The sequence below is a fragment of the Tursiops truncatus genome, chromosome 19 (assembly GCF_011762595.2).
Source record: "Tursiops truncatus isolate mTurTru1 chromosome 19, mTurTru1.mat.Y, whole genome shotgun sequence".
In the NCBI taxonomy this organism is placed as follows: domain Eukaryota; kingdom Metazoa; phylum Chordata; class Mammalia; order Artiodactyla; family Delphinidae; genus Tursiops; species Tursiops truncatus.
This window is the reverse complement of record NC_047052.1, coordinates 17,057,523-17,084,803: the sequence shown is the minus strand read 5'-3', so window position 1 is coordinate 17,084,803 and position 27,281 is coordinate 17,057,523. Positions and strand designations below refer to the sequence as shown.

At 41.5% G+C, this 27,281-nt stretch overlaps 1 protein-coding gene across 1 annotated transcript; it reads right to left on the bottom strand.

The window, feature by feature from the left end:
* Positions 1-3,393: 3,393 nt before the first annotated feature.
* On the bottom strand, positions 3,394-27,277 carry NQO1 (NAD(P)H quinone dehydrogenase 1). Its single transcript, XM_033845351.2, is given in 4 exon segments — positions 3,394-5,437; positions 8,428-8,558; positions 8,669-8,833; positions 26,950-27,277. Coding segments are annotated over 3 exon segments (546 nt in total). The 5' UTR covers positions 8,778-8,833; positions 26,950-27,277; the 3' UTR covers positions 3,394-5,131.
* Between the last annotated feature and the right edge of the window lie 4 nt (positions 27,278-27,281).

Sequence of the window (27,281 nt, the reverse complement as noted above, 5' to 3'; positions counted from 1 at the left end):
TGTATGTGATATATAAATAACTGAAGCTTCAGAAGCACTGCTTTAAACAGTATGCTTATACCTTCTTATCAAATATAGACAGTGTCTGTTGATTCTGTGAAAGTGACTGAATTTTTTTAACACATCCAAATGTTTATATATAAATGAGTTGTCACTTTAGGAGTCTAAAGTGACAACAATGCTGCTATTGTTCTAAATATGTTTAAAAGTTGTCTTTTGGCATTATTGACTGCAGCAGCACTGGAAGGGAGTAATAACCAAATGAATTTAAATAAGTATAAATATCAAAAGTACTGGGGTCCAAAAAACAGCATATGTGGGCAAAAGACTGATCCGAAAATGGGACTGCATATGAGTGGCTGCCGGAAAGGCTGATGCAATCCTGGGTTACATAATTTAAGTTACAGTGTGCAGAACAAGGGAGATAGCTGTCCTGCTTTACTCCAAGCTGGTAAGAGTCCTGCTCTATTATCTTGTGAGGAGCAGACAATTCTCAGCGGCCATATAATTAGGCCTGTAAAAGAACGGAACACCATTTATCCCTGCTCAGGACACAGAGGGACTCTAGAAGTATAAAAGCAGCTATAGTTTCTCGACAGCAACACTTAATGGTCTTTCTCTCAGGAAGACAATTGATTACTACTCTTGTGCTCTATTTCATGTTGTCATTGTCCCTGCCTGCATAGTATTTAAAGCATAGGCTCTTTTTTTTAAAAAATAAATTTATTTACTTATTTATTTACTTTTGGCTGTGTTAGGTCTTCGTTGCTGCGCGCGGGCTTTCTCTAGTTGCGGTGAGCGGGGGCTACTCTTCGTTGTGGTGCTCAGGCTTCTCATTGTGGTGGCTTCTCTTGTTGCGGAGCATGGGCTCTAGGCACGCGGGCTCTAGGGCATATGGGCTCAATAGTTGCGGCTTGCGGGCTCTAGAGCGCAGGCCCAGTAGTTGTGGCACACGGCCTTAGTTGTTCCTAGGCACGTGGGATCTTCCTGGACCAGGGCTCGAACCCGTGTCCCCTGCATTGGCAGGCAGATTCTTAACCACTGTGCCGCCGGGGAAGTCCAAAAGCATAGGCTCTTGAGTTTGCCTGCTTGGGTGAAGTTCTGGCTCCTATACCTACTGTTTAACCTCTCCATTCCTCAATTTCTTTATTTATAAAGTGGAAAGAAAAATGAATGATCCTCTTAGGGTTGTTATAAGAATTAAGTAAATTAGGGCTTCCCTGGTGGCGCGGTGGTTGGGGGTCCGCCTGCCGATGCAGGGGACACGGGTTCGTGCCCTGGTCCAGGAAGATCCCACATGCCACGGAGCGGCTAGGCCCGTGAGCCATGGCTGCTGAGTCTGCGCATCCAGAGCCTGTGCTCTGCAACTGGAGAGGCCACAACAGTGAGAGGCCCGCGTACAGCAAAAAAAAAAAAAAAAAAAAAATTAAGTAAATTAATCAGTGTAAAACTACTTAGTTCCTGGCACACAGGAGCTAAGTGCCTAATAAGTGTACCAGTCCTGTTGCTACTTTGCTCTTCTGCCTCTGGTGCACTGGATCCATATCCTTTTGCTTTTTCAAATACATCCTCCTGTTCCTTTAATTGTCCTCTTTCTTTTTTTAATTTTTAATTTAATTTTTATTTTATATTGGATTATAGTTGATTTTATATATGTTAGTTTCATGTTATGTTAGTTTCAGGTGTACAGCAAAGTGATTCAATTATACATATACATATATAATTGTCCTCTTTCTCCAGCATGAAAACCTTTCTCTCTGAGTCATATCCACTGGTATATAAATTTTCTGTAATGTCCCTCATCTCTTAAAAATATCAAACAATTTTCTTTGACCACACATCCCCACATCCTCCATACATACTATTTCCACTTTCTCTTATTCATCCTCTTGAACCCATTCCAATCAGGTTTTATCACCCTGCTCTACTGAAATAGCTCATCAGCATCACCAATGGCCACCCAAAAGTTAATTCTGAGGGCTGTTTCACTCAGTTTATCAACAGTATATGACACGCTTTGAAACACTTTTTTCACTTGGCTTTCAGGACACCGCACTCATCTCTCCTGCTACACTGGCCTTTTCCATTCTCGTCTTCTTGACCTCCTAACATTGGAGAACCCTAGAAGTCAATCATCAGATCTCTTCTCTATCATAACTCAATTTTTAGGTGTGCTCATCCAGTCAGATTGCTTTATAGACTATGTGTTGAAAATTTCCAAATGTATATCTCCAGCCATAACTTCTTTAACTCCAGGTTCCTATTATCGAACTATCTACTTGACAGTCTTAACAGGCATCTCAGAAATAACATGTCTGAAGTGAAATTTTGATTCTCCCCTTCCCACTCCCAACTTCTGCCGCCAATACTCTTTCCAGATTCTTCCCCATCTAAGCAAATGGAATTTCCATTCTTCTAATTGTTTAAGCCAAAATACCTTTGAGGGTTGGTTGGTTTGTTTTTTGACCTTGATCCAATCCATCATCAAATCCTGTTACTCTGTCCTTTGAAATACTTCCAGAACCCAACCACTTCTCAATACATCTATTGCTGTCACTTTGATCCAAAGCATTTGTTGCCTAGATTGTCATAACAGCTTCCCAGCAGTTCTCCCTGCTTCTATCATTGCCCCTTATACTTGATTCTTCACATACCAGCCAGATTTAAATGTAAGTCATATGTTACACCTCTGCTCAAAACCCTCTAGTGACTTCCTATCTCTACATTTCACAATGCTTGTAATGCCCTTTGTGGTCTGATTCCAGCTTTGTGTCTGACCTATCCCTCTCTTGCTTTCTGTGCTTTAGTCACACTAACCTCCTTGCTCTCCCTAAAGCATACTGATCATGCTGCTGCCTCATGGGTTTGCACTCACATCACTCCTGGCATGCTCTTCCTTCAGGGACCTACATGTATCATTCTCTCACTTTATCAGGGCTTCGCCCAAATATAACCTTATAGGAGAGATCTTTCTTGATCACCCTGTATAAAACTCGTATCCCATCTCTAACCCTCTTACCCTGCTCTTCCTTCGTAGCATTTATCACCACCTGACTGACATTTGTTCCTCTCTCATTCTTTACTAGAATGCAAACTTCATGAGGCTAGGTTTTGTTGTCTGCTGTATTCCCAGTGCCTCTAGAAGAATGCCTGGCCCATTGATTAGATAAATCAGAATAAATCAGGGAAATCAGAATAAATATTGCTCCTTGGCATTTGTTTATTGCATTCTGTGTTTTTCTTGATTTCTATACCACTGTCTTTCCTGGATCTCCTTAAATGTCCTTTAAATTCCCTGAGAGAATCTTAGTAGGTTCCCTTGCCATTCAGAATGAAGCAGCCTTATTGAGCAAGCTCTCAAGCCAAGTCACCATATAGGCTTCTGGCCACAATTTGTCACTGAATCCTCTGATTGCTTCTTGCCCAGTAGATTCCACTTTTGCCTGAATGCCTCTGTCACTAGCTTCTCTGAAACCAGTGAGTGTGGGTCTGTTTTGTAGAAATGGATTTTATTTATTTCATTTGGAACTTTTAGAAATTTACATAAAACTACAGTGAAGATGAAGGCAACAGTAAATATTTTCATATGTTTTCAAACTGAAGCACCCAGCCATCTGCCATTGTGGATATTGTGGAAAGAATACCCAGTGCCTGCTGGCATCTAGCACATGAGGTTCTCCAGCCTGACGCCATCATTTCCTTGGCAGGTAAGAGGCTGTTCCCAGTTTCATGCAACCTTGCTTTGCATCATTTTCTCATGTTTTCTTTCTGTGCACCACAAGAGGGCGTTCTTTCATCATTTTCTACTTAGGTTATACCAACAGTGAGTAGAGGTGCACCTCAATCATTTAAATAGGAAGTTAGAATGTTACGCCAAAATTGTTCACCAAAGGTAATGAAACTCTAGGCTCACAATTTTGTCCCTAAATTCATGAAACCAAAACACATCTTTAAAAGGCAAGTCATCAGTTTATCAATGATACAGGAAAAACTTCCAGAAGGTTAGTTACATGGATCTGAAATAAAGTACTGTTTGTGGCAAGCTGTTTTTAGATACTGGGAGTACTGTTTCCTTTCGTGAATTCATTCATTGTAGCAGATGTAGTGTTTAGAGGTGTTGGTTTATTTGCAGACATTAAATTAGAAGATTGAATTAAAGAGATTTTTTTTAGCTTTTCATTTCAAGGTGTCTGTGTGCACTGTATAGAAACAACAAAAGCTGAAGGAGAATGACACTCGTATTAGGCATAATATTCATTGTGTAGTAATTAAAGCCAATATATCTCACAAACAAGCAGAGAGTAGTAATTACTAAACAAGTCCCTTAGGTCAGACAGATTTCGTCATTTCTTTCTCTGAGCAATTCCCTTCTGCCATAAACCACAGAGAGGTAATTAAAAGAAAAATAGATCATTGAGGAGTTGGATGCTCTCTAGCCAGATTTATTCCTAAAAATGTATCTCTAAAGAGAGGAATTAAATTGTGTAGAGGACCTTAAAGAATACTGTCTGGGATCTTTCTACACCCTTCTCTCCGGCTTTACGTCCTAAGCCTGAGAGGCCTTTTGAGCCTAATCAGATTTTGCCATGATAGCAGTTGGTTACATTTGGGACTTCCCTGGTGGCGTAGTGGCTAAGAATCCGCCTGCCAATGCAGGGGATGCGGGTTCAAGCCTTGGTCCAGGAAGATCCCACGTGCTGCGGAGCAACTAAGCCCGTGTGCCACTACTAAGCCTGTGCTCTAGAGCCCACGTGCCACAACTACTGAGCCCACGTGCCACAACTACTGAAGCCCATGCGCCTAGGGCCTGTGCTGCACAAGAGAAGCCACTACATGAGAAGCCCGTGCACCGCAACGAAGAATAGCCCCCACTCGCTGCAACTAGAGAAAGCCCACATGCAGCAATGAAGACCCAACGCAGCCATAAATAAATTAATTAATAATTTAAAAAAAAAAACAGAATCGGTTATGTTTAACAAAACTATACAAAAATGTATGAATATAGTCTGTTCTATCCATTCCTTGTGGCAAAAGAAAAACACAAATCTTAAAAACTAAAGCAAGTCAAGGAACCCCAAGAAAGAAGTCTAGATTTGGCTATATTTTAGAAGGAAATCAAGTCTTGTGAATCTTATTTTCTGGCTTTGATCTGGTTGTCCGTTGGGATGGACTTGCCCGAGTGATGGCCTACTGAAAGGCCAAATTCCTTATTTTTCTGTTCATCCTGTACCTCCTTGTTCATTAAGAATCCTGCCTAGAAGTTTAGGTCAAAGAGGCTACTTGGAGCAAAATACAGTGGCATCTCATCCCAAATATTCTCCAGGCGTTTCTTCCATCCTTCCAGGATCTGAATTCGGACATCCTCGGGAGTGTGCCCAATGCTATATGTCAGTTGAGGTTCCAAGACTTGGAAGCCACAGAAATGCAGAGTGCCACTCTGGGGATACACAAAGCACAAAGGTGAGTTACAGATCAAACCCCACAGACCTTGTACCATATACAAACAACAAAAGTTAATCTGGGTTTCCCAACAGGACACTCTGATGTGGAGGCCTGAGGCACCCTGGAAAATTAGTTCATAGCTCCACCCTCTCACCTTGTGCTTTCTGTACCTAGTTGTTACCTATTTTAGCCTATTCAGCTGTGCTCTTCTTTGAATGAAGAAAACCTTGAAACTGTGCCAGCCTGGCATTCTCTGCCAAAAGTGCCCAAAGTTCTATTACCTAAGGGTGAGTTTCAGCTTCTTGGCAACTGACCCTTGCCAAGGCATGCACATGTGCATTTCTCTGCCTCCCCACATTACTAGACAAGTCTTGATAAATTATTTTTACCATTTATTCTCCAATGTTAATATTAATTCCCTAATCCTATAGGTGGCCCCTTTTATTTATTTATTTATTTGGTTTCGCTGGGTCTTAGTTGCAGCAGGCGGGCTCCTTAGTTGCGGCATGCACACCCTTAGTTGCGGCATGCGTGTGGGATCTAGTTCCCTGACCAGAGATCGAACCCAGGCCCCCTGCATTGGGAGCGCAGAGTCTTAACCACTGCACCACCAGGGAAGTCCCTCCAAGAACAACTTGAGAGAGTAAACTTTTAATACCTGGCAAACCAACCAATTCTTTTTCAGCCCTGACTGTAGAACATTCACAAGGGACCAAATCTACTTGCCTAAACAACCTGCACATTTATCCTAAAAGCTGCAGATCTGGTCCGTCACAATTGGAGCATCATAAATGTGGGAATGTGAGAAGCTACTAGAGATACCTCAAGCCCCTCTTTTTACTGATGAGGCAAATTACTGGCAGATTCAGGGTGAGAATACAGGTCTCATTCTCAGTCGTGTCCTAAAACTCTACTTCCTTATCCCCTTTCCTGTAGGTCAACCACCCTTCAAAGAGAGACCTATCAAGTCTTAAAAATTCTTTCTCTGTCCTAGTTTTGTTTTTTAACCTCTGGGCATGTTCCTGTTGTTACTGCCTTTAAGTGAGTCAAGGAGAAGAAGAAATACTGGTATGTCCTTGCTTAGCTTTTACCAGGACAAGAGGCCCAATAGGTCTTTCTCATGGCAATTCCCTGATGAACTTAAGTCACACAGATCATTTGTTTGCATATGTGAGTGGTTCTGTTTATTCTAAATGATAGGATTTTAAATCCGTGAGCACAAGGTACAGGTTTCATATTTTTGAAACCACACCCACAAAAGCAAGCTCTTGGGAAAATATTGATTTAGGCAACACACACTGAAGCCAACTTTGGCTGCAATCCTTGCTGTTCAGACTTGGCTGCCAAATGTGATTTCATAGAAGCAAATCTTATTGCATGTGTTTCTTCACACCCACCCAATATTTGTATTTTTAGGCAGAAACAGGAGTGTCAAGTTGACTGACCAAGGACAATAATTTTCTTTTCTTTAAAATTTTCTTTTCTTGAATGTGCTAACTCCTCCAGAAGGGATGACAGGTCCTGAAGAAAGTTCGCCCCTCAGTGACATCATGGGCAGCAGCTAAGCACCCTAAGTCTTCTATTTTGGGGGTGTTCCCCATCTGACCTCTTTGTCCTCTGCCCCACAGTTCCCCCTGCAGTGGTTTGGAGTCCCTGCCATCCTGAAAGGCTGGTTTGAGTGAGTGCTCATAGGGGAGTTTGCTTACTCGTATGCTGCCGTGTATGACAAGGGACCTTTCTGGGTAGGTTGATGGCTCTGCTTTTTCTAACACCTGGATTCTAGGTAGATTCTGTCCTGAGGCAGAGTTTTGAGCACAATTAGATACCAAAATCAGGCTCCAGGTCCCTTAGGGAGAGATGCATGTCTCTCCCAAAATTTTTAATAGATATTTTCATAGATATTTTGACATGATGTTCAGGATTTTCTTTAAAATACTCCAGGAAGAAACAGGAGTGAGGGGATACTGAGAGTTAAAGCTGGGTGGTGGATGCATCATTATACTATTTTCTCTTCTTTATGTATGTTTGAAATTGTCCGTAATAAAAAAGTCAGTCTGTCTTCATTTTGCAGACACCCAAAACTATACAAGAAACATTTTTAGAGCTCCTGGATTACAAGCCTAGATACATGCCTAGCAGTGTGCGGAGATAGATAAAAAACAACAAATAACTCCACCTAGGCACCAGCAGTCAGCACTGATTTTGTGTTACCATGACAACCTTCACCTGATTTGCCACATCCAGGAGTATGGAATCCTGGGCCTGCCCCTCTGTGTACCATCTTCCAGGCTGGTATTTCTGCAGAGTCAATACTGTGAGGCTCAGAGGAGCCAATGTATGAAGTAACATAAACAACAGATGGGAGGGGGGACCTTTGTGTTCTTTCCCCTGGGGCTGTTTCATTAACTTCCTGTCACCAAGGAGATGTGGAAGGTAATGACTTTTCTTTTACAGAATAAGAAGGCAGTGCTTTCCATCTCCACTGGTGGCAGTGGCTCCATGTACTCTCTGCAGGGTATCCACGGGGACATGAATATCATTCTCTGCCCAATTCAGGTATCTCGTTTTCAGTGACCCTTCAGGGGGATTAATGAACTTTCTGTGGAGTCCAAATCCTCCAGATAGCAGCTCCACAAACTAATTTCAGGATGCCTATGGAGATGGTGGCGGGGGAGAATTGCAAACTTGAGTGATTCCACAAGAAATAACTAACTGAAGAAAAAGATTAAACATACTAGGGAAAAAAAGCTCAAGGCTCAAATGTCATCTCTGCCATCACAGTCATATTTTCAAAGAGTAGTACAGCCAGATTCACGACATCTGTAAATCTGTGTAACACTGCGCCTTTGAAGTAATCACCCTTCTCTACAGAGAATGCGGTCAAGTGGCTGTTACTTTCCTAAGATTACATAGCTAATTAGGTGCCAGGTCTAGGACAAAAAGAACGCAAGTGTCCCAACACGCCTTTTGATGTCTTAGCCACACCTGAAAAATCACAAGGTCTGTGGCTTGCAGCTTCTTTTGTTCGGCCACAATATCTGGGCTCAGACAGCCTTCTTTATAAGCTAGAACAGACTCGGCAGGATACTGAGAGTTCCCGGGGTCCTCCAGTTTACCTGCAGAGAGGAAAAAGAGAGGCTGACGCCAGAGGGGCCAAGGTGGGGCCAGAGAACCCACAGGCGAGAAGTTCCACAAAGACCTAATTAAAGGGGAGAGCTGCTCCCACCTGTGATGTTGTTTCTGGAGATGACGGGATTGAAGTTCATGGCATACAGGTCCGACACAGTGACCTCCCATCCTTTCCTCTTCAAAGCCTCTACGGCGGCCTCCTTCATGGCATAGTTGAAGGATGTCCTCTCTGAGTGGGCCAGTAGGATCAGTGCTTTTCTAACTATTTAGACACACACAAGGAACATGGAGAAAATCAGTCACCAACCAGCAAAGCTCTGGCTACAGGTGAGCCTAGCTGGGATCCATAATGGAAGACGTGACGTTGTTAGACCTTGGGTTATGCAATCCATCCACTGCATCAAAAAATATATTTTCTCCTTACAAGTACCAACAATGAAAGGAGGCATTTTAACTCACTGGGAAAACAGTGGCTAATTTAGTAAATGGTGTTGGCATACTTAAACAGCCATCTGCATGAAAACAAAATTATCCCCTTAGAAGACTAATGTAAGGTGTTAGAAGTCAGTATAGCAATTACCCTCCATCAGGGGATAGTGACTAGAAGGGGACAAATGGGCTTTTGGGGTGCTGGCCGTATTCTATTTCTCAATCTGGGTGCAGATTACACAAGTGTGTCTTCCGTTTGTGAAAATTCACTTAGAACTTGTGCGCTTTTCAGTGTGTCTATTGTATTAAAGTTTTGGGTTTTAACTATCCCACTAACACACCACATACAGCAACAATTTGCTGGCAGATTAAAGATCTACATTTTAAAAAATGAAACTATTAGAATAGTATGGGATAGGGAACCCTCTTGCACTGTTGGTGGGAATGTAAATTGATACAGCCACTATGGAGAACAGTATGGAGGTTCCTTAAAAAACTAAAAATAGAATTATCATATGATCCAGCAATCCCACTACTGGGCATATACCCAGAGAAAACCATAATTCAAAAAGACACATGTACCCCAGTGTTCATTGCAGCACTATTTACAATAGCCAAGTCATGGAAGCAACCTAAATGCCCATCGACAGATGAATGGATAAAGAAGATGTGGTACATATATACAATGGAATATTACTCAGCCATAAAGAGGAACAAAATTGGGTCATTTGTTGAGATGTGGATGGATCTAGAGACTGTCATACAGAGTCAAGTAAGTCAGAAAGAGAAAAATATCGTATATTAACGCATATATGTGGAACCTAGAAAAATGGTACAGATGAACCGATTTGCAGGGCAGAAATTGAAACACAGAGGTAGAGAACAAACGTATGGACATCAAGGGGGGAAAGCGGCGGGTGGTGGTGGTGGTGGTGTGATGAATTGGGTGATTGGGATTGAAATGTATACACTGATGTGTATAAAATTGATGACTAATAAGAACCTGCTGTATAAAAAAATAAATAAAATTCAAAAAAAAAAACCCACCAAAAAAAAAAGAATAGTATAGGATGCTTTGTGTACTCTGTTGCTTTATGTCTCATTTTTAATTGAACATTAAGGGATTGCAGTATTTTAATCATAACTCTTGCCAATATCTTTATCTAGAGGCCTGTTGCCATTTTGTCTTTTATGAAATTTTTGTCGCCAAGAAAGGCAAGATTACATTTTTCCCTTCCAGACTGAGTTGGTATAGTGTATTCTTGGTTGTGAAAATACTCATAGCTTTGGGACTTTGAAATGGTAGATATTCGTGATATGTGAAAAAGCATGATACATAACTGTATGGTCTTATTTACATAAAAATGGATGCTTAGTTGTGTAGCTACCTACATAAACAAGACCTAGAAGGACACATCAAACAGTAAACTATTTGTGATTATGGATAACTTTGTTTTTTGCTTCTAATGATTTTTGGTTTCCTGTTATGCACATGTTAACTTTTAAGACATAAATGTTATTTTTTGTTTGTTTGTTTTGTTTTGGGTTTTTTTTTTGTGTGGTACGCGGGCCTCTTACTGTTGTGGCCTCTCCCGTTGCAGAGCACAGGCTCCGGATGCGCAGGCTCAGCGGCCATGGCTCACAGGCCCAGCCGCTCCGCGGCATGTGGGATCCTCCCGGACCGGGGCACAAACCCGTGTCCCCTGCATCGGCAGGCGGACTCTCAACCACTGCGCCACCAGGGAAGCCCCATAAATGTTATTTTAAAAACCTTTAAAAAAAAAAGAATAGTATGGGATGAAAGGGAGAATTTGTATAACCTCTGGACAGAGGCTACTTTTTAAGAAAGACTAGAGATTCAGAAACCATGAAGGAAAAGCCTGAGAGATAAAGCCACATAAACATCAAAAATTTGTTTTTAACAAAAGGTCCCATAAACAGAAGCAAAAGACAATCAGGAGAAGATATCCAGAACTCATCACAAAGAGTTAAAATCCTAAAGAATGCCTACAAATAATTAGGAAAAGACAATGCAATAGAAGAAAAAGTCAAGGATATGAACACATGATTCAGGGAAGGAAATTGCAAACAACAATAAACAAATGAGAACGTGCCCTGTCAGGCCTGCAAGGAAAAGCAAATTAAAATAAGGCATCATGGGACTTCCCTGCTGGTCCAGTGGTTAAGACTCCACACTTCCACTGCAGTGGGCACGGGTGTGATCTCTGCTCAGGGAACTAAGATCCCACACGCCACGTGGTGTAGCAAAAAAATAAATAAAATAAAAATAAAATGAGACATTATTTACCGATCACTTGGCAAAACAATTTAAGACAAATAACATCAAGGGCAATTTAAGATTTCAGGAAGGGCTTCCCTGGTGGCACAGTGGTTGAGGATCTGTCTGCCACTGCAGGGGACACGGGTTCGAGCCCTAGTCTGGGAAGATCCCACATGCCGCAGAGCAACTAGGCCCGTGAGCCACAACTACTGAGCCTGCGCATCTGGAGCCTGTGCTCCGCAACAAGAGAGGCCACGACAGTGAGAGGCCCGTGCACCGCGATGAAGAGTGGCCTCCGCTCGCTGCAACTAGAGAAAGCCCTCGCACAGAAACGAAGACCCAACACAACCAAAAATAAATTAATTAATTAAAAAAAAAAGAAGAAGAAGAAGATGGAGGAGGCGGGGAAGGGTGAGGTAAATTAAAAAAAAAAAAAGATTTCAGGAAAACTGGCACGTTGCTGGTGGGAATATGAGTTGCCTCAGCCTTTGGGGAAGGTAATCAGGCTGAATCTTTAAACATTTTAAAGGCACATAAATCTTTGATCTAGTTGTCCAACTTCGGGGAATCTGTCCTACAGACTGAAAGCATCAGGATGGAAGAGCAAGGATGTGTACTGAACCATTCTAGTCATTGGCAAAAATTAGACATAACCCCGATTATCTATTTCTGGAGCACATTTGAATATATTACGATACACACATACTACAGAATATTTGCTCTTAACAAGAATGAGTTAGCTACACATAGTCACCCTGAAAGATATCCAGGATATATCGTTAAATGATAAAATGAGTGAATGTGAATCCACTTTTATTAACTCCATATATATAGGTAGATTTGCAGTATATTGGTATGAGGGGAAAAAAAGATGTGGAATGATCACATGAAACCGTTACTAGTTTCCTTAGGTAAGTAAGAGATGGCAAGAGGGTAGAGGCAGAGGGGAAAGGTGAACTTTTTCTTGGACCTCGTTTGTGTTAATAAACTTGTTAGAACGAACCTGCTTTACTTTTGCAATAGCAGCATGTAAAGGGTGCTAACTATGTGCTAGGCACTGTTCTAAGTGCTTTGTATTCTTTTTCAGTTGTCACAGCAACCCTATGAGGTAAACAGAATTAGTATCCTCATATTATGGATGGGAAAACAAGCACAGAAACCTTAAGCAGTTACCCAAATGTACATACTAAGTGGTGAAGCTGGAATAATTTAAAAATATATAGACATAGATAAATCTATGCAACAACGTGTAGGGCGTGGGGAGGAGTACCAGAGAAAGGAAGTTTACCACCACCGTTCTCCCGAAAATTGGTGCCACAATTTCATACCTTAAGAACTCTGAACAGCAGCGACTGGGTGGAGCTGGGAGAGAATGCACCTGCAACTTTTTTCGCTATTGTTTGAAGAAAATTAACTAGAAAGGGATGTGTGAGGCTTCAGTTCTTGCGCTGCTTTCAGTATTAACCACACCTGGTGTAGGCAGCTCCTACTGGCTTAAATTCAGCCACGTGTAAGCTTCAGCCACGTGTAAGCTTCAGGCAAGCTTTTGGCGCTTGCCAAAATAGAGGATTTCCAAGCTTGGTCCTGGCGTTTCAGTCTCCATAAACTCAGATTTGGTGGAATATAAATTTGATGAGGATTTAAATGCTACAGAAGTGATATATCTGCTTCTGACGCTGCCTGGGAAAATGGAAAGGAATTCCTGAGCCTGCCTCAACAAATTCCCACCCCACCTTTATTATCAACTCATGGACTGAACGCTACTGAGAGCGATGTGAGTATATTAATCTCTGATATGCATTTTCTTTGTGATTTATCTTTGCATTAGTCACATCAGTGTTTACTAAATACTGCTTTGTCAGTTTTTATTCTCTTGGCTTACTCCTTACCTACATATTTTTTAAAATATATATATGTGTGTATATATATATATATATATATATTTTTTTTTTTTTTTTTTTGCGGTACGCGGGCCTCTCACTGCTGTGACCTCTCCCGCTGCGGAGCACAGGCTCCGGACGCACAGGCCCAGCGGCCATGGCTCACGGGCCCAGCCACTCCGCGGCACGCGGGATTCCCCCAGACCAGGGCACGAACCCGCGTCCCCTGCATCGGCAGGCGGACTCCCAACCACTGCGCCACCAGGGAAGCCCAATATATATATTTTTTTCACTTATCAACATTAACAAGCAGTTTTTTTCTTTGTTTGTTTTTGGTTTTTTTTGTGGTACGCGGGCCTCTCCCTGCTGTGGCCTCTCCCGTTGCGGAGCACAGGCTCCGGACGCGCAGGCTCAGCGGCCATGGCTCACGGGCCCAGCCGCTCCGCAGCATGTGGGATCTTCCCAGACCGGGGCACGAACCCGTGTCCCCTGCATCGGCAGGCGGACTCTCAACCACTGCGCCACCAGGGAAGCCCAACAAGCAGTTTTTAAAAATTATTTATTTTTGGCTGCATTGAGTCTTCGTTGCTGTGTGCAAGCTTTCTCTAGTTGCAGCGAGTGGGGGGCTACTCTTCGTTATGGTGCATTGCGGTGGCTTCTCTTGTTGCGGAGCACGGGCTCTAGGCACACAGGCTCAGTAGCTGCAGTGCACGGGCTTAGTTGCTCCACAGGCTCAGTTGCTCCACGGCATGTGGGATCTTCCCAGACCAGGGCTTGAACCCGTGTCCCCTGCATTGGCAGGCGGATTCTTAACCACTGCGCCGCCAGGGAAGCCCTAACAAGCATTTTGTAAGCAGTAAAAGATAAAGGCGCTTCCTAGAAAATGAGAAAATCAGGACATCTATCCCTTGCTTTCAAAGAGCTTACCATCTACTAACTACAGTATAGGCATGACAGTTACCTTCAAAAATAAGAAAAAAGTAAGACGAGATACAAACAGGAAGAATATATTTGCAAGAAATATAACCAACAAAGTTAAGTATCTGGAATATATTCTTAAAAACAACCCAGTAGAAAAATGGTCAAAGGCTATGAATAGGCAATTAACAGAGCATTCATTTGCAATTAACAGAAAGGTCATGTGTATTTGCCAGAGATAAGGGTAAAGAAAGAGATTTACTACCAAAGCATAAGCCCGAGTTGCTTGTTTCCAAGTCATTTTTCACGGCCATATCTGAGTTTTTTTGGACTTGGAGGGTTCAGTTTCCCTTCCTGCCATTTAACTAGCTACATGACAGGCTTGACTTTCTTGAAATTTACCCTAAGAAAGGCGTAAGACACATACACTAATAACTAATAGAGGAAAACTGTTCACTTCAGGGCTGACCCCTCAGCAAAGGCCTTCAGAAGGAGTTGCCATCTGAGCTGTCTTGAAAGACAAACGGGATTATTACCAGTACCTCTAGTTTATCATTCAGTTTTTCTTATCCTGCACATCGACAGAAGTGACCATCTAACACAGCTAAGCACATCTTGTTAGTACTTCTCTCTCCCTGCACCGGTTCCCTTTCAGATCTCAGGCCCTAAGTAATATGCCCCCAATCCAGTGTCACTTCTTTATGTCCTGAAAGCCCTTGTGCCTTCTTCACCATTCTACATTTTCTATTTCCACCCCACATCCACACTAGCCAACCTTCTTTCCCTGCCTTGAAATGCTAATGTTCTCACTGACCCATCCTCTCAGCCTCTCCACCATGGTTTATTGAGCACCTACTACACACCAGGCACTGCTCTAGGCATTTGGAATATATCAGTGTACAAAAGAGACACAAATCTTTGTCTTTGTGGAGAGTACATTCTGGTGGCCAGATCATCCTGTCTCTCGGGGGCTGACCTCTGTCCCCATCTATTGCTCTGACATTCCTACAATTCTCTGGCTTCATACTCAGGCCAATCTGAAACCAAGAGTTTTTACTAACCTCTCAGATCGAACTGTACTCTGTCAACCCGCAGTTTCATTGATGACCAACATAGAACTTAATGACAAAAAAGATAAAGCTGGCACAGAAAGAAAGGGATTGTGGTTCATCATGTCAATGTAAAGCATGTCTAGATCTCTTTAGCAGTAATAGACACCTTACCCGCATGATCGTTTTGGCAGGAAGAATAAGCAATCAAGGCAAACCTATTGGAAATATAATAAGGGCAGACCCTCAAATAGTTTCATGCATTCTGCTTCTACTCTCTGGGCTCACTGAATTCCTCAAGGAATGTGCTGCCGGTTGGATGCATCTGTTACTTGCAAACAAGTTCTGTGGATGATTCAGTTCACCTCGAGATTTGGTTAGCTGGGTAGGCTAATACTAGTTATACAAGATCTACATCTTCCCATTTTCCCTCACTAGCTCCCCCCCTTTTTTTTGTCTAAGTTACACATAAATACAGAACATTCTGTAGAATTAGAAAATCAGGAAATAGTTTTCACCCTAGTATTTCAGGAGAGGTATTGGTGCCCTCCAGACAGCTGAAGAAGGAATAACCTAGAGGGAAACAGCCGCTCCCAGATGCTTCCACTCTAGGCCCCCAGAAATGGGAAGTCCCTGTTGTCTTGTTTTAAACAATGCCTCGTTTTGATCAGACTCTCAGCCTGAGAGATGTGATTTAAAAAATAAAAAAAATTGTTCAGGCTCTAGTGCTACTCCAAACTAAACTCTGGAATTCTCGAAGTTTTTGCTGAGTCTGTGTGTGGTATTTATTCACAGTTGACAATGCTGTATCGTGTTCACTTTCTTTAAGTTGGTCTTTCTCTTTGATCCTCTTCTGAGATTCTAGTCTTAGGGAAATCATTAGCTTGGTGGTTAGCAGTTGCAAATATGCATTTAAAACTTTTGAGGGCTTCCTTGGTGGCGCCGTGGTTAAGAATCCACCTGCCAATGCAGGAGACACGGGTTCTATCCCTGGTCCGGGAAGATCCCACATGCTGCGGAGCAACTAAGCCCGTGTGCCACAACTACTGAGCCTGCGCTCTAGAGCCCGTGAGGCTCAACTACTGAAGCCCATGCACCACAACTACTGAAGCCCGTGCGCCTAGAGCCCGTGCTCCCAACAAGAGAAACCACCGCAATGAGGCGCCTGCACACCACAATGAAGAGTAGCAACCAGAGAAAAGCCCACGTGCAGCAACGAAGACCCAAAAGCAGCCAAAAATAAAAAATAAATTAAAAAAAAAACTTCTGAGAAAATATAGTACACCTGGAGACAACTATGATTTTTATAAGCAGGAGTGTCTGGAGTGCATTTGAGAGCCACGGTCCCCAAGACCCAAACCAATCAGAATCATGTAAGTCAAAGGAGTTACTTTTAAAAAAAAATTTATCTACCTATTTATTTATGGCTGCGTTGGGTCTTTTTTTTTTTTTTAACATCTTTATTGGGGTATAATTGCTTTACAATGGTGTGTTAGTTTCTGCTTTATAACAAAGTGAATCAGTTATACATATACATATGTTCCCATATCTCTTCCCTCTTGCGTCTCCCTCCTTCCCACCCTCCCTATCCCACCCCTCCAGGCGGTCACAAAGCACCGAGCTGATATCCCTGTGCCATGCGGCTGCTTCCCACTAGCTATCTACCTTACGTTTGTTAGTGTGTATATGTCCATGACTCTCTCTCGCCCTGTCACAGCTCACCCTTTGCGTTGGGTCTTAATTGCGGCGTGCAGGCTCTTCTAGTTGTGGCGTGCAGGCTTAGCTGCCCTGCGGCACGTGGGATCTTAGTTCCCTGACCAGGGCTCGAACCCACATCCCCTGCATTGGAAGGTGGATTCTTAACCACTGGACCACCAAGGAAGTCCAGAAGGAGTCACTTTTTAAAGTCAACTGGCTTATCCAATGGTCTTATGTGACTGAGTCTCAACTTTCCCAGAAGTGTCAGTCCAAGTGTAGCAAGTGGTATGGGCTACAGCGCAATTACCTCCCTGCTCAGCAAAAGATAGTCAGGGACTCTCCTATTATCAAGAACAACTTTGACCAGAGAGTCTAGCGATTTTTGTTGGGCAGATATTGCTTTAGCAGCAGATTCTGTGATATCTTCAAGAGTTAAGGAGAGATCCTTGATCATAGCCTCATTTGTACTTACTCTTAGCCTGGGCAGTAGGGATCTGCCAACGGAAGCAAAGTTTGAATCATGATGCCTCCTAGTAATCTCTGTATGACTCTGTGACTTGAGACTGGAAAGGTGACAACCAGGAAAATTTAAGGTCTGTAGACTGCACAGGCAGTTTTCTTCTGGTTACCCTTATCTTGTGTCTTTGTATGAAGCCTGGATGCAAGTTTCCCCAGGTTTGGGGTTGTTAACCAGAGTCAGGGAAATGGACCCCAGGGCTAGGGAGTCTGACACAATAGAGAGGGAGCTAAGTTTGTTCCAGAGAAACTGAGGCATTAGAAGTCAGGGAGGGGACTTCCCTGGTGGCGCAGTGGTTAAGAATCCGCCTGCCAATTCCGGGGACACAGGTTCGATCCCTGGTCTGGGAAGATCCCACGTGCCGTGGAGCAACTAAGCCTGTGCACCAGGACTACTGACCCTGTGCTCTAGAGCCCGTGAGCCACAACTACCGAGCCCACGTGCTGCAACTACTGAAGCCCGTGCGCCTAGGGTCCATGCTCTGCAACAACAACAACAACAACAAAAAGAAGCCCCCGCAATGAGAAGTCCATGCACCTCAGTGAAGAGTAGCCCCCGCTTACCTCATCTAGAGAAAGCCCACACACAGCAATAAAGACCCAACGCAGCCAAAAATAAATAAATTCATTAATTAAAAAAAAAAAAGAAATTGGGGGAAGTTTGTGATGGGTAGAACTACAGGATCTGCAGCAGCATGGCAAGTCTAACAGTCATTTGGAGGTTTGATTATCCCCCTTTGCAATGGCCTGAGATATGTGAATAGTGGCATTGTCTTTCCAGGCCAGAGCAAGGCAAAAGAATCATAAAGACCTTCATGGTGTAAGAACTGGGAAAAGGAGGGACTTCCCTGGCAGTCCAGTGGTTAAGACTCTGTGCTTCCACTGAGGGGGGCATGGGTTCAATCCCTGGCCAGAGAACTAAGATCCCACATTCTGCACAGTGCAACCAAAAAAAAAAAAAGATTTGAGAAAAGGACAGAGAGGGAAGGTAGAATGGAAAGAAATGTTCTGTTTTTTTTTTTTTTTTACTGAAGTATAGTTGATTTACAATGTTGTGCTAATTTCTGCTGTACAGCAAAGTGGCTCAGTTACCCATATATATACATTCTTTTTTATATTCTTTTCCATTATGGTTTATCCCAGCACATTGAATATAGTTCCCTGTGCTATACAGTAGGAGCTCATCCATCCATTCTATATGTAATAGTTTGCATCTACTAATCCCGAACTCCTAATCCATCCCTCTCCCACGCCTGTCCCCCTTGGCAACCACAAGTCTGTTCTCCTGTGGTAACTCTGTTTCTGCTTCGTAGAGAGGTTCATTTGTGTCATATTTTAGATTCCACATATAAGTGGTATCATATGGTATTTGTCTTTCTCTTTCTGACTTCACTTAGTATGATAACCTCTAGTTGCATCTATATTGCTGCAAATGGCATTATTTCATTCTTTTTTGTGGCTGAGTAATATTCCATTGTGTGTATGTATATATGTGTGTGTATATATATATATATATATATATATATACATACACCACATCTTCTTTATCCATTAATCTGTCAGTGGACATTTATGTTGCTTCCATGTCTTGGCTGTTGTGAGTATTGCTGCTATGAACATTGGGGTGCATGTATCTTTTCAAATTAGAGTTTTCTCTGGATATATGCCCAGGAGTGGGATTGCTGGATCATATGGCAACTCTATTTTTAGTTTTTTAAGGAACCTCAGTACTGTTTTCCATAGTGGCTACACCAATTTACATCCCCATCAACAATGTAGGTTTCCCTTTTCTCCATACCCTCTCCAGCATTTATTATTTGTGTGTGTGTGTGTGTGTGTGTGTGTGTGTGTGTGTGTGCACGTGCATATATATATATATACACACACACACATATACATATATATATATTTTTTGGCAGCGCTGCATGGCAGGTGGGATCTTAGTTCCCCTACCAGGGATCGAACCCACACCCCCTGCAGTGGAAACGTGGAGTTTTACACACTGGACCACCAAGGAGGTCCCCTGTAGATATTTTGATAATGGACATTCTGACTGGTGTGAGGTAATACCTCATTGTAGTTTTGACTTGCATTTCTCTGATAGCTGTGTTGAGCATCTTTTCATGTGCCTGTTGGTCATCGTATGTCTTCTTTGGAGAAATGTCTACTTAGGTCTTCTGTCCGTTTTTTGATTGGGTTGTTTGGGGGTTTTTTGTATTGAGTTGTATGAGCTGTTTGTATATTTTGGAAATTAATCCCTTGTCAGTCACGTCTTTTGCAAATATTTTCTCCCAGTCCATAGGTTGCCTTTTCATTTTGTTTATGATTTCCTTTGCTGTGCAAAAGCTCATAAGTTTGATTAGGTCCCATTTGTTTATTTTTGCTTTTATTTCTATTGCCTTGGGAGATGACCTAAGAAAACAGTGCTACGATTTATGTCAGAGAATGTTTTGCCTATGTTCTCTTCTAGGAGTTTTATGGTGTCATGTCTTATATTTGTCTTTAAGCCATTTTGGGTTTATTTTTGTGTATGGTGTGAGGGAGTGTTTTAACTTCAGTGATTTAAATGCAGCTGTTCAGCTTTCCCAACACCACTCGCTGAAGAGACTATCTTTTCTCTATTGAATATTCTTGCTTCCCTTGTCAGAGATTAATTGACCTTAGGTGTGTGGGTTTCTCTGTTCTGTTCCATTGATCCATATGTCTGTTTTTTGTGCCAGTACCATGCTCTTTTGATTACTGTAGCTTTGTAGTATTGTCTGAAGTCTGGGAGGGTTATGCCTCCAGCTTTGTTCTTTTTCCTCAGGATTGCTTTGGCAATTCTGGGTCTTCTGTGGTTCTCTTTAGAATCTGATTTGGGGAAAATGTCAAAAGGTTTGAACATTTGATTAAATAGGATCACAGATCATTATGAAATAATACTGAATTATCTATTTAACCAAAATGACAATAGATGATGTTAAAGGCAAATACAGAAATTCACCTAAGTGTAAACAAAACTTAGCTCTTTTGAGAAGACAGTGTTGTCTTTATCAGGTTTTTGATTACTTAAGAAAACATGCACAGTAAATTATTTTGATAAGACACAAAATCTTTGCTATCTGGGCAGATTACTTAAAACTTAAGGAAACTTCCATAGTCTTTCAAAAGCAGACCAAAAGTCCAATAAAACTTTTTTCTTTTAACAGAGAGAAAATTAAATTCTAATTTTGCACCAGTGTACTGTTGATATTAAAATTTATTTAAAAAAAAAAACTTAAATTCATTCCAATCTTAGCCAGCTTGACTACACATAAAGTTCCTTTCCCAGGATTCCTTTTTTATAAACCTCATAACTTTTTTATGTCCATTCAGATCTTGTCCTGTTTATTTTTTTTTCCTTTTTCTCATTCTGGAACAATAAATCATTTTACTTTCCTTATCTACTTTTCATACAGTTGTTGCCTTTAACTGTTAATTTTTCTAAGTTTTTAAAAATTGAGGGACTTCCCTGGTGGTCCAGTGGTTAAGACTCTGGCACTTCCACTGCAGGGGGAGCAGGTTCGAGCCCTGGTTGGGGAACTAAGATCCCGCATGCCATGTGGCACAGCCAAAAAATGAAAAAATAAAAATAGAAATAAAATTTTTAAAAATTGAGATGTAATAGACATTGTATAAGTTTAAGGTATACAGTGTGTTGCTTTGGTACATTTATGTATTGCAATATTATTCAGTAGCATTAGCTAACACCTTTATAATGTCACATATTTATCATTTCCTTTTTGTATTGAGAACAGTGAAGATTTAGTCTCTTAATAACTGAAATTTATAATACAGTAGAGTTGACTATAATCATTATGCTATGCATTACATCTCCAGAACTTATCTCCTGGTTGTAAGTTTGTACTCTTCAACAACATCTCTCCAATTCCCTCACCCCCTAGCCCTTGTTTTCACAAGTTCAGTTTTTCGATATTCCACATGTAAGTGATATAATACAGTATTTGTTCTTCTATGTCTGGCTTATCTCACTTAGCATAATACCTTTAAGGTCCATCCATCTTGTCGCAAATGGCAGTATTTCTTTCTTTCTCATGGCTGAATAATACTCCATTGTATATATTTACTATATCTTCTTTATCCTTTCATCTGTTGACAGACACTTAGGTTGTTTCCATATCTTGGTTATTGTGATTAATTCTTCAGTGAACATCGTTGTGCAGCTATCCTCTTGAGATACTAATTTGAATTCCTTTGTATGTGTACCTAGAAGTGGGATTGCTGTTTCATATGGTTGTTCAATTTTTAACTTTTTGAAGAACCACCATAGTGTTTTTCATAATGGCTGTAGTAAGTCATTTTAATTACATATATTAGAATTTTTAACCCGTAGAATCTTTTATTCCTCCTGAAACTAAGAAGTAAGCAACTGTGGACTGTCTGTTACACTAGCATTCCATGGATTGGCAAATTTATGAATACATTTTATAATTTCTAGAAGTATATTCTTTCTCATAGTAAATGTTTCTATGTGGCACACAAGATATTTACTGATAGACCCAAATATTTTTAGTTTCTCTGTAAAAGGAAACCAAAAGTGGATACACCAGTAATTAATGTTTCAGTATTTTATCTTGTTTGGAAATGACCTAGATATTTAATGAATATCCATCACTTATCTCAGCATAACTTTAAGGTTTCAAGTACCAAAAAGATTTTGGAAACTGTTTTTTTTTTTTTTTTTGTCTGCGCCGCGCATCTTGTGGGATCTTAGTTCCCCAACCAGGGAATCAACCTGGGCCCTCGGCAGTGAAAGCGCAGAGTCCTAACCACTGGATTGCCAGGGAATTCCTGGAAACTTTTTTTTTTTTTTTGCGGTACGCGAGCCTCTCACTGCTGCGGCGTCTCCCGTTGCGGAACACAGGCTCGGGACGCGCAGGCTCAGCGGCCATGGCTCACGGGCCCAGCCGCTCTGCGGCATGTGGGATCTTCCCAGACCGGGGCACGAACCCGTGTCCCCTGCATCGGCAGGCGGACTCTCAACCACTGCGCCACCAGGGAAGCCCCCTGGAAACTATTTTTAAGTTGACATACTGTGAAGCATAATTATTGTTGAAAAGGTCAGTTATAAATTTTTAAAAATTGTATTGAAGTATATTGATTTATAATGTGTCAATTTCTGTATAACAAAGTGATTCAGTTTTACATATATGTATTCTTTTTCATATTTTTCTGTTATGGTTTATCACAGGATATTGAATATAGTTCCTTGTGCTATACAGTAGGACCTTGTCGTTTATCCATCCTATATATAATAGTTTGCAGCTACTAATCTCAAACTTCCAATCCTTCCCTCCCCCATGCCCCTTTCCCCTTGGCAACCGCAAGTCTGTCTCTGTATCTGTGGGTCTGTTTCTGTTTCGTAGATATCTTCATTTGTGTTGTATCTTAGATTCCACATATAAGTGACATCATATGGTATTTGTCTTTCTCTTTCTGACTTACTTCACTTAGTATGATAACCTCTAGGTCCATCCATGTTGCTTGCAAATGGCATTATTTCATTCTTTTTTATGGCGGAGTAATATTCCACTGTGTGTGTGTGTGTGTGTGTGTATGTATATATGTGTGTGTGTATGTGTATATATATATATATATATATATATATATATATATATACACACATACACACCACATCTTGTTTATTGTTTATCCATTCATCTATCGATGGACATTTAGGTTGCTTCCATGTTTTGGCTATTGTAAATAATGCTTCTATGAACATAGGGGTGCATGTATCTTTTCAAATTATAGTTTTGTCTGGATATATGCCCAGGAGTGGGATTGCTGGATCATATGGCAACTCTATTGTTAGTTTTTTGAGGATTTTTAAAATTTTATCTTACCTCTATTTAATTTACTTTTTCTTAAAAATTATGTTTAGATTACTCAAGAAAATTTCATGAGACATTAAACAGCTAACCATCATGTTAAATTCTTTTTCTTGCTGACAAATTCTGTAACAGAGATAACATGAACTTATCTGACTTTTAATAAACCTAGGTAGAATAAAAGTATTATATTTAATGCTGACAACTCTAAAGGCATGCCTGTTTTAATTAAACCACAAACAAACTAGCTTTTATTTACCAAAGATTATCCTAGACCATATGAACTTGAATAGAACTCTTTACAAATACCATCTGGAGGTAGAAAAAAATTACACATTTATAACATATAGACATACATAAACATACAGATGCAAATAGGATCTTATAGGTTTCATTTTATAATTTTAGCTATGGGACAGGTACAATAATGCAAAATTTACTAGTTTAAAATAGAACAGTTGGATCCAAATTGTATTTCTGGCAGATGGAATAAGTTAAGGTGTCCTGCTTAGATACCTAAAGCTTTTCAGTCATACTTGTGGTGAAGATTTTTAAGATTTTTCATGGGCCTAGTTTTCAAATAACCTTTTTCCCCGGCTTCTGATAAGAATTACCTTGGTTCCTAGAGGGAACTAGGTAGAACATTTCCATCTCAAAAGGCACAGAGAAAGAATGTAAGTTTCACCAAGAAAGACTTTTGTTCCCTAAGTTCAGATGCTTTACAATATCTACAAGTCTTTTAAGATGGATAGGGGAGGTTTGGGAATTGGTAGAAAGGAAAGGTGGGCTTTGAATTGCTTCTAGAGCTGCATTTCAGTTCTTGTAAAGACCCAATCTTCAATACAAGGACAGTTGTTTTTAATTCCTGGAAAAACTGGGTTGCAACTTGTTTGGATCCACCCGTCCAACTACATTATCTTTAATTTGCTTCTTCATAGCAAGAAGAAGCTCTTCAACTAAGATGGAAATCAAAAGGTTCCTAGATTCCTATGTTCTAGATTTAGAGCTGTTTGTCTTTGGGATGTTTTTCTTTCCCCCTGGGTACATAGTTTCATTTAGCTTAGCGGAAAAGGCCTTAAAAAAAAACACTCACAAAATTCCTATCAGGATCTGAATATCAGCTTCTGTTTTGGCCAATTCTGACCATAGCGCTGCTTAAAAAAAAAAAAGAAACAATCCTTTCAAATATTTTGTCAGGTTTCAGCCAGCACAGAGAGTAAATATTCCTGTCAGTATTAAACAACCACTTGGATACAAGAGGAGTCTCCAAAGAGAGCGCAAAGGGTACTCCTCCCTCCATTCCCCAAGATCCAGAACCTTCCCAAAGACAGCCCAAATAAAGACAATTCTCTTGAGAGTTGCCAATAGTCGGTAGGATCCTCACTGCAAATGGAGTGCAACCCACATCTGTCTGGCCATGTCTAGCTGAAAACAGGGTGAAACCCACATTTCTGCCCAGTCATATTTTGGGGCGGCCAACCTGATGGTTGAGTTTCCTGCTTATGCAAGGACTGACAACCAGACAGAAAGCCAAGCCAAGTTCACAGGACAAAACAAGACAAATGAGAAGGCAATAGCTGTCCCTGAGAGAGAAAGATCAGTAACCATTGGGTACCTCAAAACCAAATTCATTAAAAAAAAAAAAAAAAAAAAAACCAAATTCATGAGAGTCTAAATTTGGAAAGGAAGGGACAATGTGGACTTTTACCTTCCTCTCTTGACTGGGCACTACAGAGATCCAGGAGAGTTGGCTCTTGTAAGAATTCTCATCTTTTGCCAACTTCTGTCAGTTTTCCCAGGATCCCATCTGCAGGCTCCAGGGCAGATGGGGCTTAAATTAGAGAATGTAGCCCAGGTATCTACCAGAATTTGGCAAGGTTTTTTGCCAATTTTAATTTTAGTTTCCCCTTGGATATTTAAGGGAATAACTGGTAGAGTTTACCAGAGAATCCCTTGGAGTCCCATCCACATGGGAGGCACCCTCTTGGGGGCCTCCTTCAAGGGTGGATACGGGGGCCATTCAATTTGGTGTAGAACGATTTGACAAAAACCTTTGAGGACAATCTTTTTTCCAGTGTCCTGGTTGATTGCAAATGAGACACCAATTCTGGGCCAGTGTTTTGTTGATGGACCCCTAGGAGGGCGCAGTGAGGGAGTCCCAGGTGTTTCAGGTTTCTGGTCTTGGAACTGGTTGCAGCTGTGAGGTCACTAACTTGGTCGACTTTTGTTACAGTTTTATAGCTTATTCAGAGTGGAAAGGCAATTCAGATAGAGGACTAATAGACTGAGTACTCAGGGAAAGAAGGATAGAGAGGAGTAGTAGAAGCTACCTCCGTCTTAAAGTCTTTTGTTTTAAGTACCTACTGCACCTTTAATTTTTCATTAGCCTTTTGCAATGACTCTTTCAGTGAAGTTATTTTGGAATCTTAAAGCCTTTCCAAGCCTTCTGCATACCACTTAAAATAAGTGTTCCATTCTTTCAAGTGCACTTCGTAAAGTGAACAAACTTGTGTAATTAGAACATTGCCCATAATGGCCATTGCAACTCTAAATTGCCTTAGTAAGATTTTGCCATTTTAGTAGATATCTACAGCTTCTGGGACCACAGTTCTTAAACATAAAACAAGCAGTTGTGCCAGGTGGTGCATGCTCAGTTCTTTGAAACGTGAAGATCTCATTTCTTTAGTTAAGCCTTGGGTCTCTTGGAGCCAAATTAATACCTAAGAGGGATGTGCCACGGGTCTGGGGATTTTGTGGTGTTTTACAATATACTTCATTGTATGGAAATTTTCTTGAGGTGGCAGGTGACCTAGTGTTGACCTATCCCATTCCATGAGCAATTTATCTTAACACAGGATTCTTACAGTTAGATGGCGAGCATTCTATCAGCTTTTAAGTGCTCAACCTGTGCCCACCAATTTTGTGGTTTTGGCTTCAAGATGCCCATTAACAATAGATCTATTATTCCTTTACCCCATATGCACATTAACAGAAACCAACAGTAACCAAGGAAACGGAACTGTGGACACTGCAGTAACCAAGGAGATGGCACTGTGGACTGGCCAAGAGAAGGCCTTAGGTGCTCATCACAAATGGTTCCCAAAGTGGAACTACAGACCGAACCAGCAGAACCCAACAAAAGGGGACTAATGGGCTTCCCTGGTGGCGCAATGGTTAAGAATCCACCTGTCAATGCAGGGGACACGGGGTTCGAGCCCTGGTCCAGGAAGATCCCACACGCCGCGGAGCAACTAAGCCCATGCGCCACAACTACTGAGCCTGTGCTCTAAAGCCCATGAGCCACAACTACTGAGCCTGCGTGCCACAACTACTGAAGTCCGCGCACCTGGAGCCTGTGCTCTGCGACAAGAGAAGCTGCTGCAATGAGAAGCCCGCGCACTGCAATGAAGAGTAGCCCCTGCTTGCCACAACTAGAGAAAGCCCGCATGCAGCAACGAAGATCCAACACAGCTAAAAATAAATAAATTTAAATAAAAAAGGGGTGGGGACTAACTGAGCCCTCAGACTAACTGAGAGCTGGGGACTTGGGTTCCAGGTGTCAGCTCAAACTGACCCATTATGCTGTGTCCTGGGACCACAGACTAACCAAGGGCTAAGGACTGGTGCTCTGTTAGAGACTCCTGTCAGTCTAGACCAACCCATAAATCCTGGACTGGAAAGCCAATTAGACCAGGAGCTCAATGTAGAGAGTGGAGTTCGTATCAAGAGGAACTTACCCACGGCCCTCAGAAACAGTGACAAAGGAAGAGAACTCAGGGACTTCCCTGGCGGTCCAGTGATTAAGACTCTGCACTTCCACTGCAGGGGGCACAAGTTCAATCCCTGGTCAGGGAACTAAGATCCCACATACTGCACAGCCTGGCCAAAAAAAAAAAAAAAAGAACTCAAAGCATTTGTGGATATCAACACGTGTATTTCTTGTTGTCTATGAAGTCATCAGGAGTCTTCAGATCCCACCACTACTACCAAAACTTAAAATACAAAATTCAACTGGGTAAATTTTAAAGCTCTTATTGGCTTTATTTAATGATTCATGAATCAGGCAGCA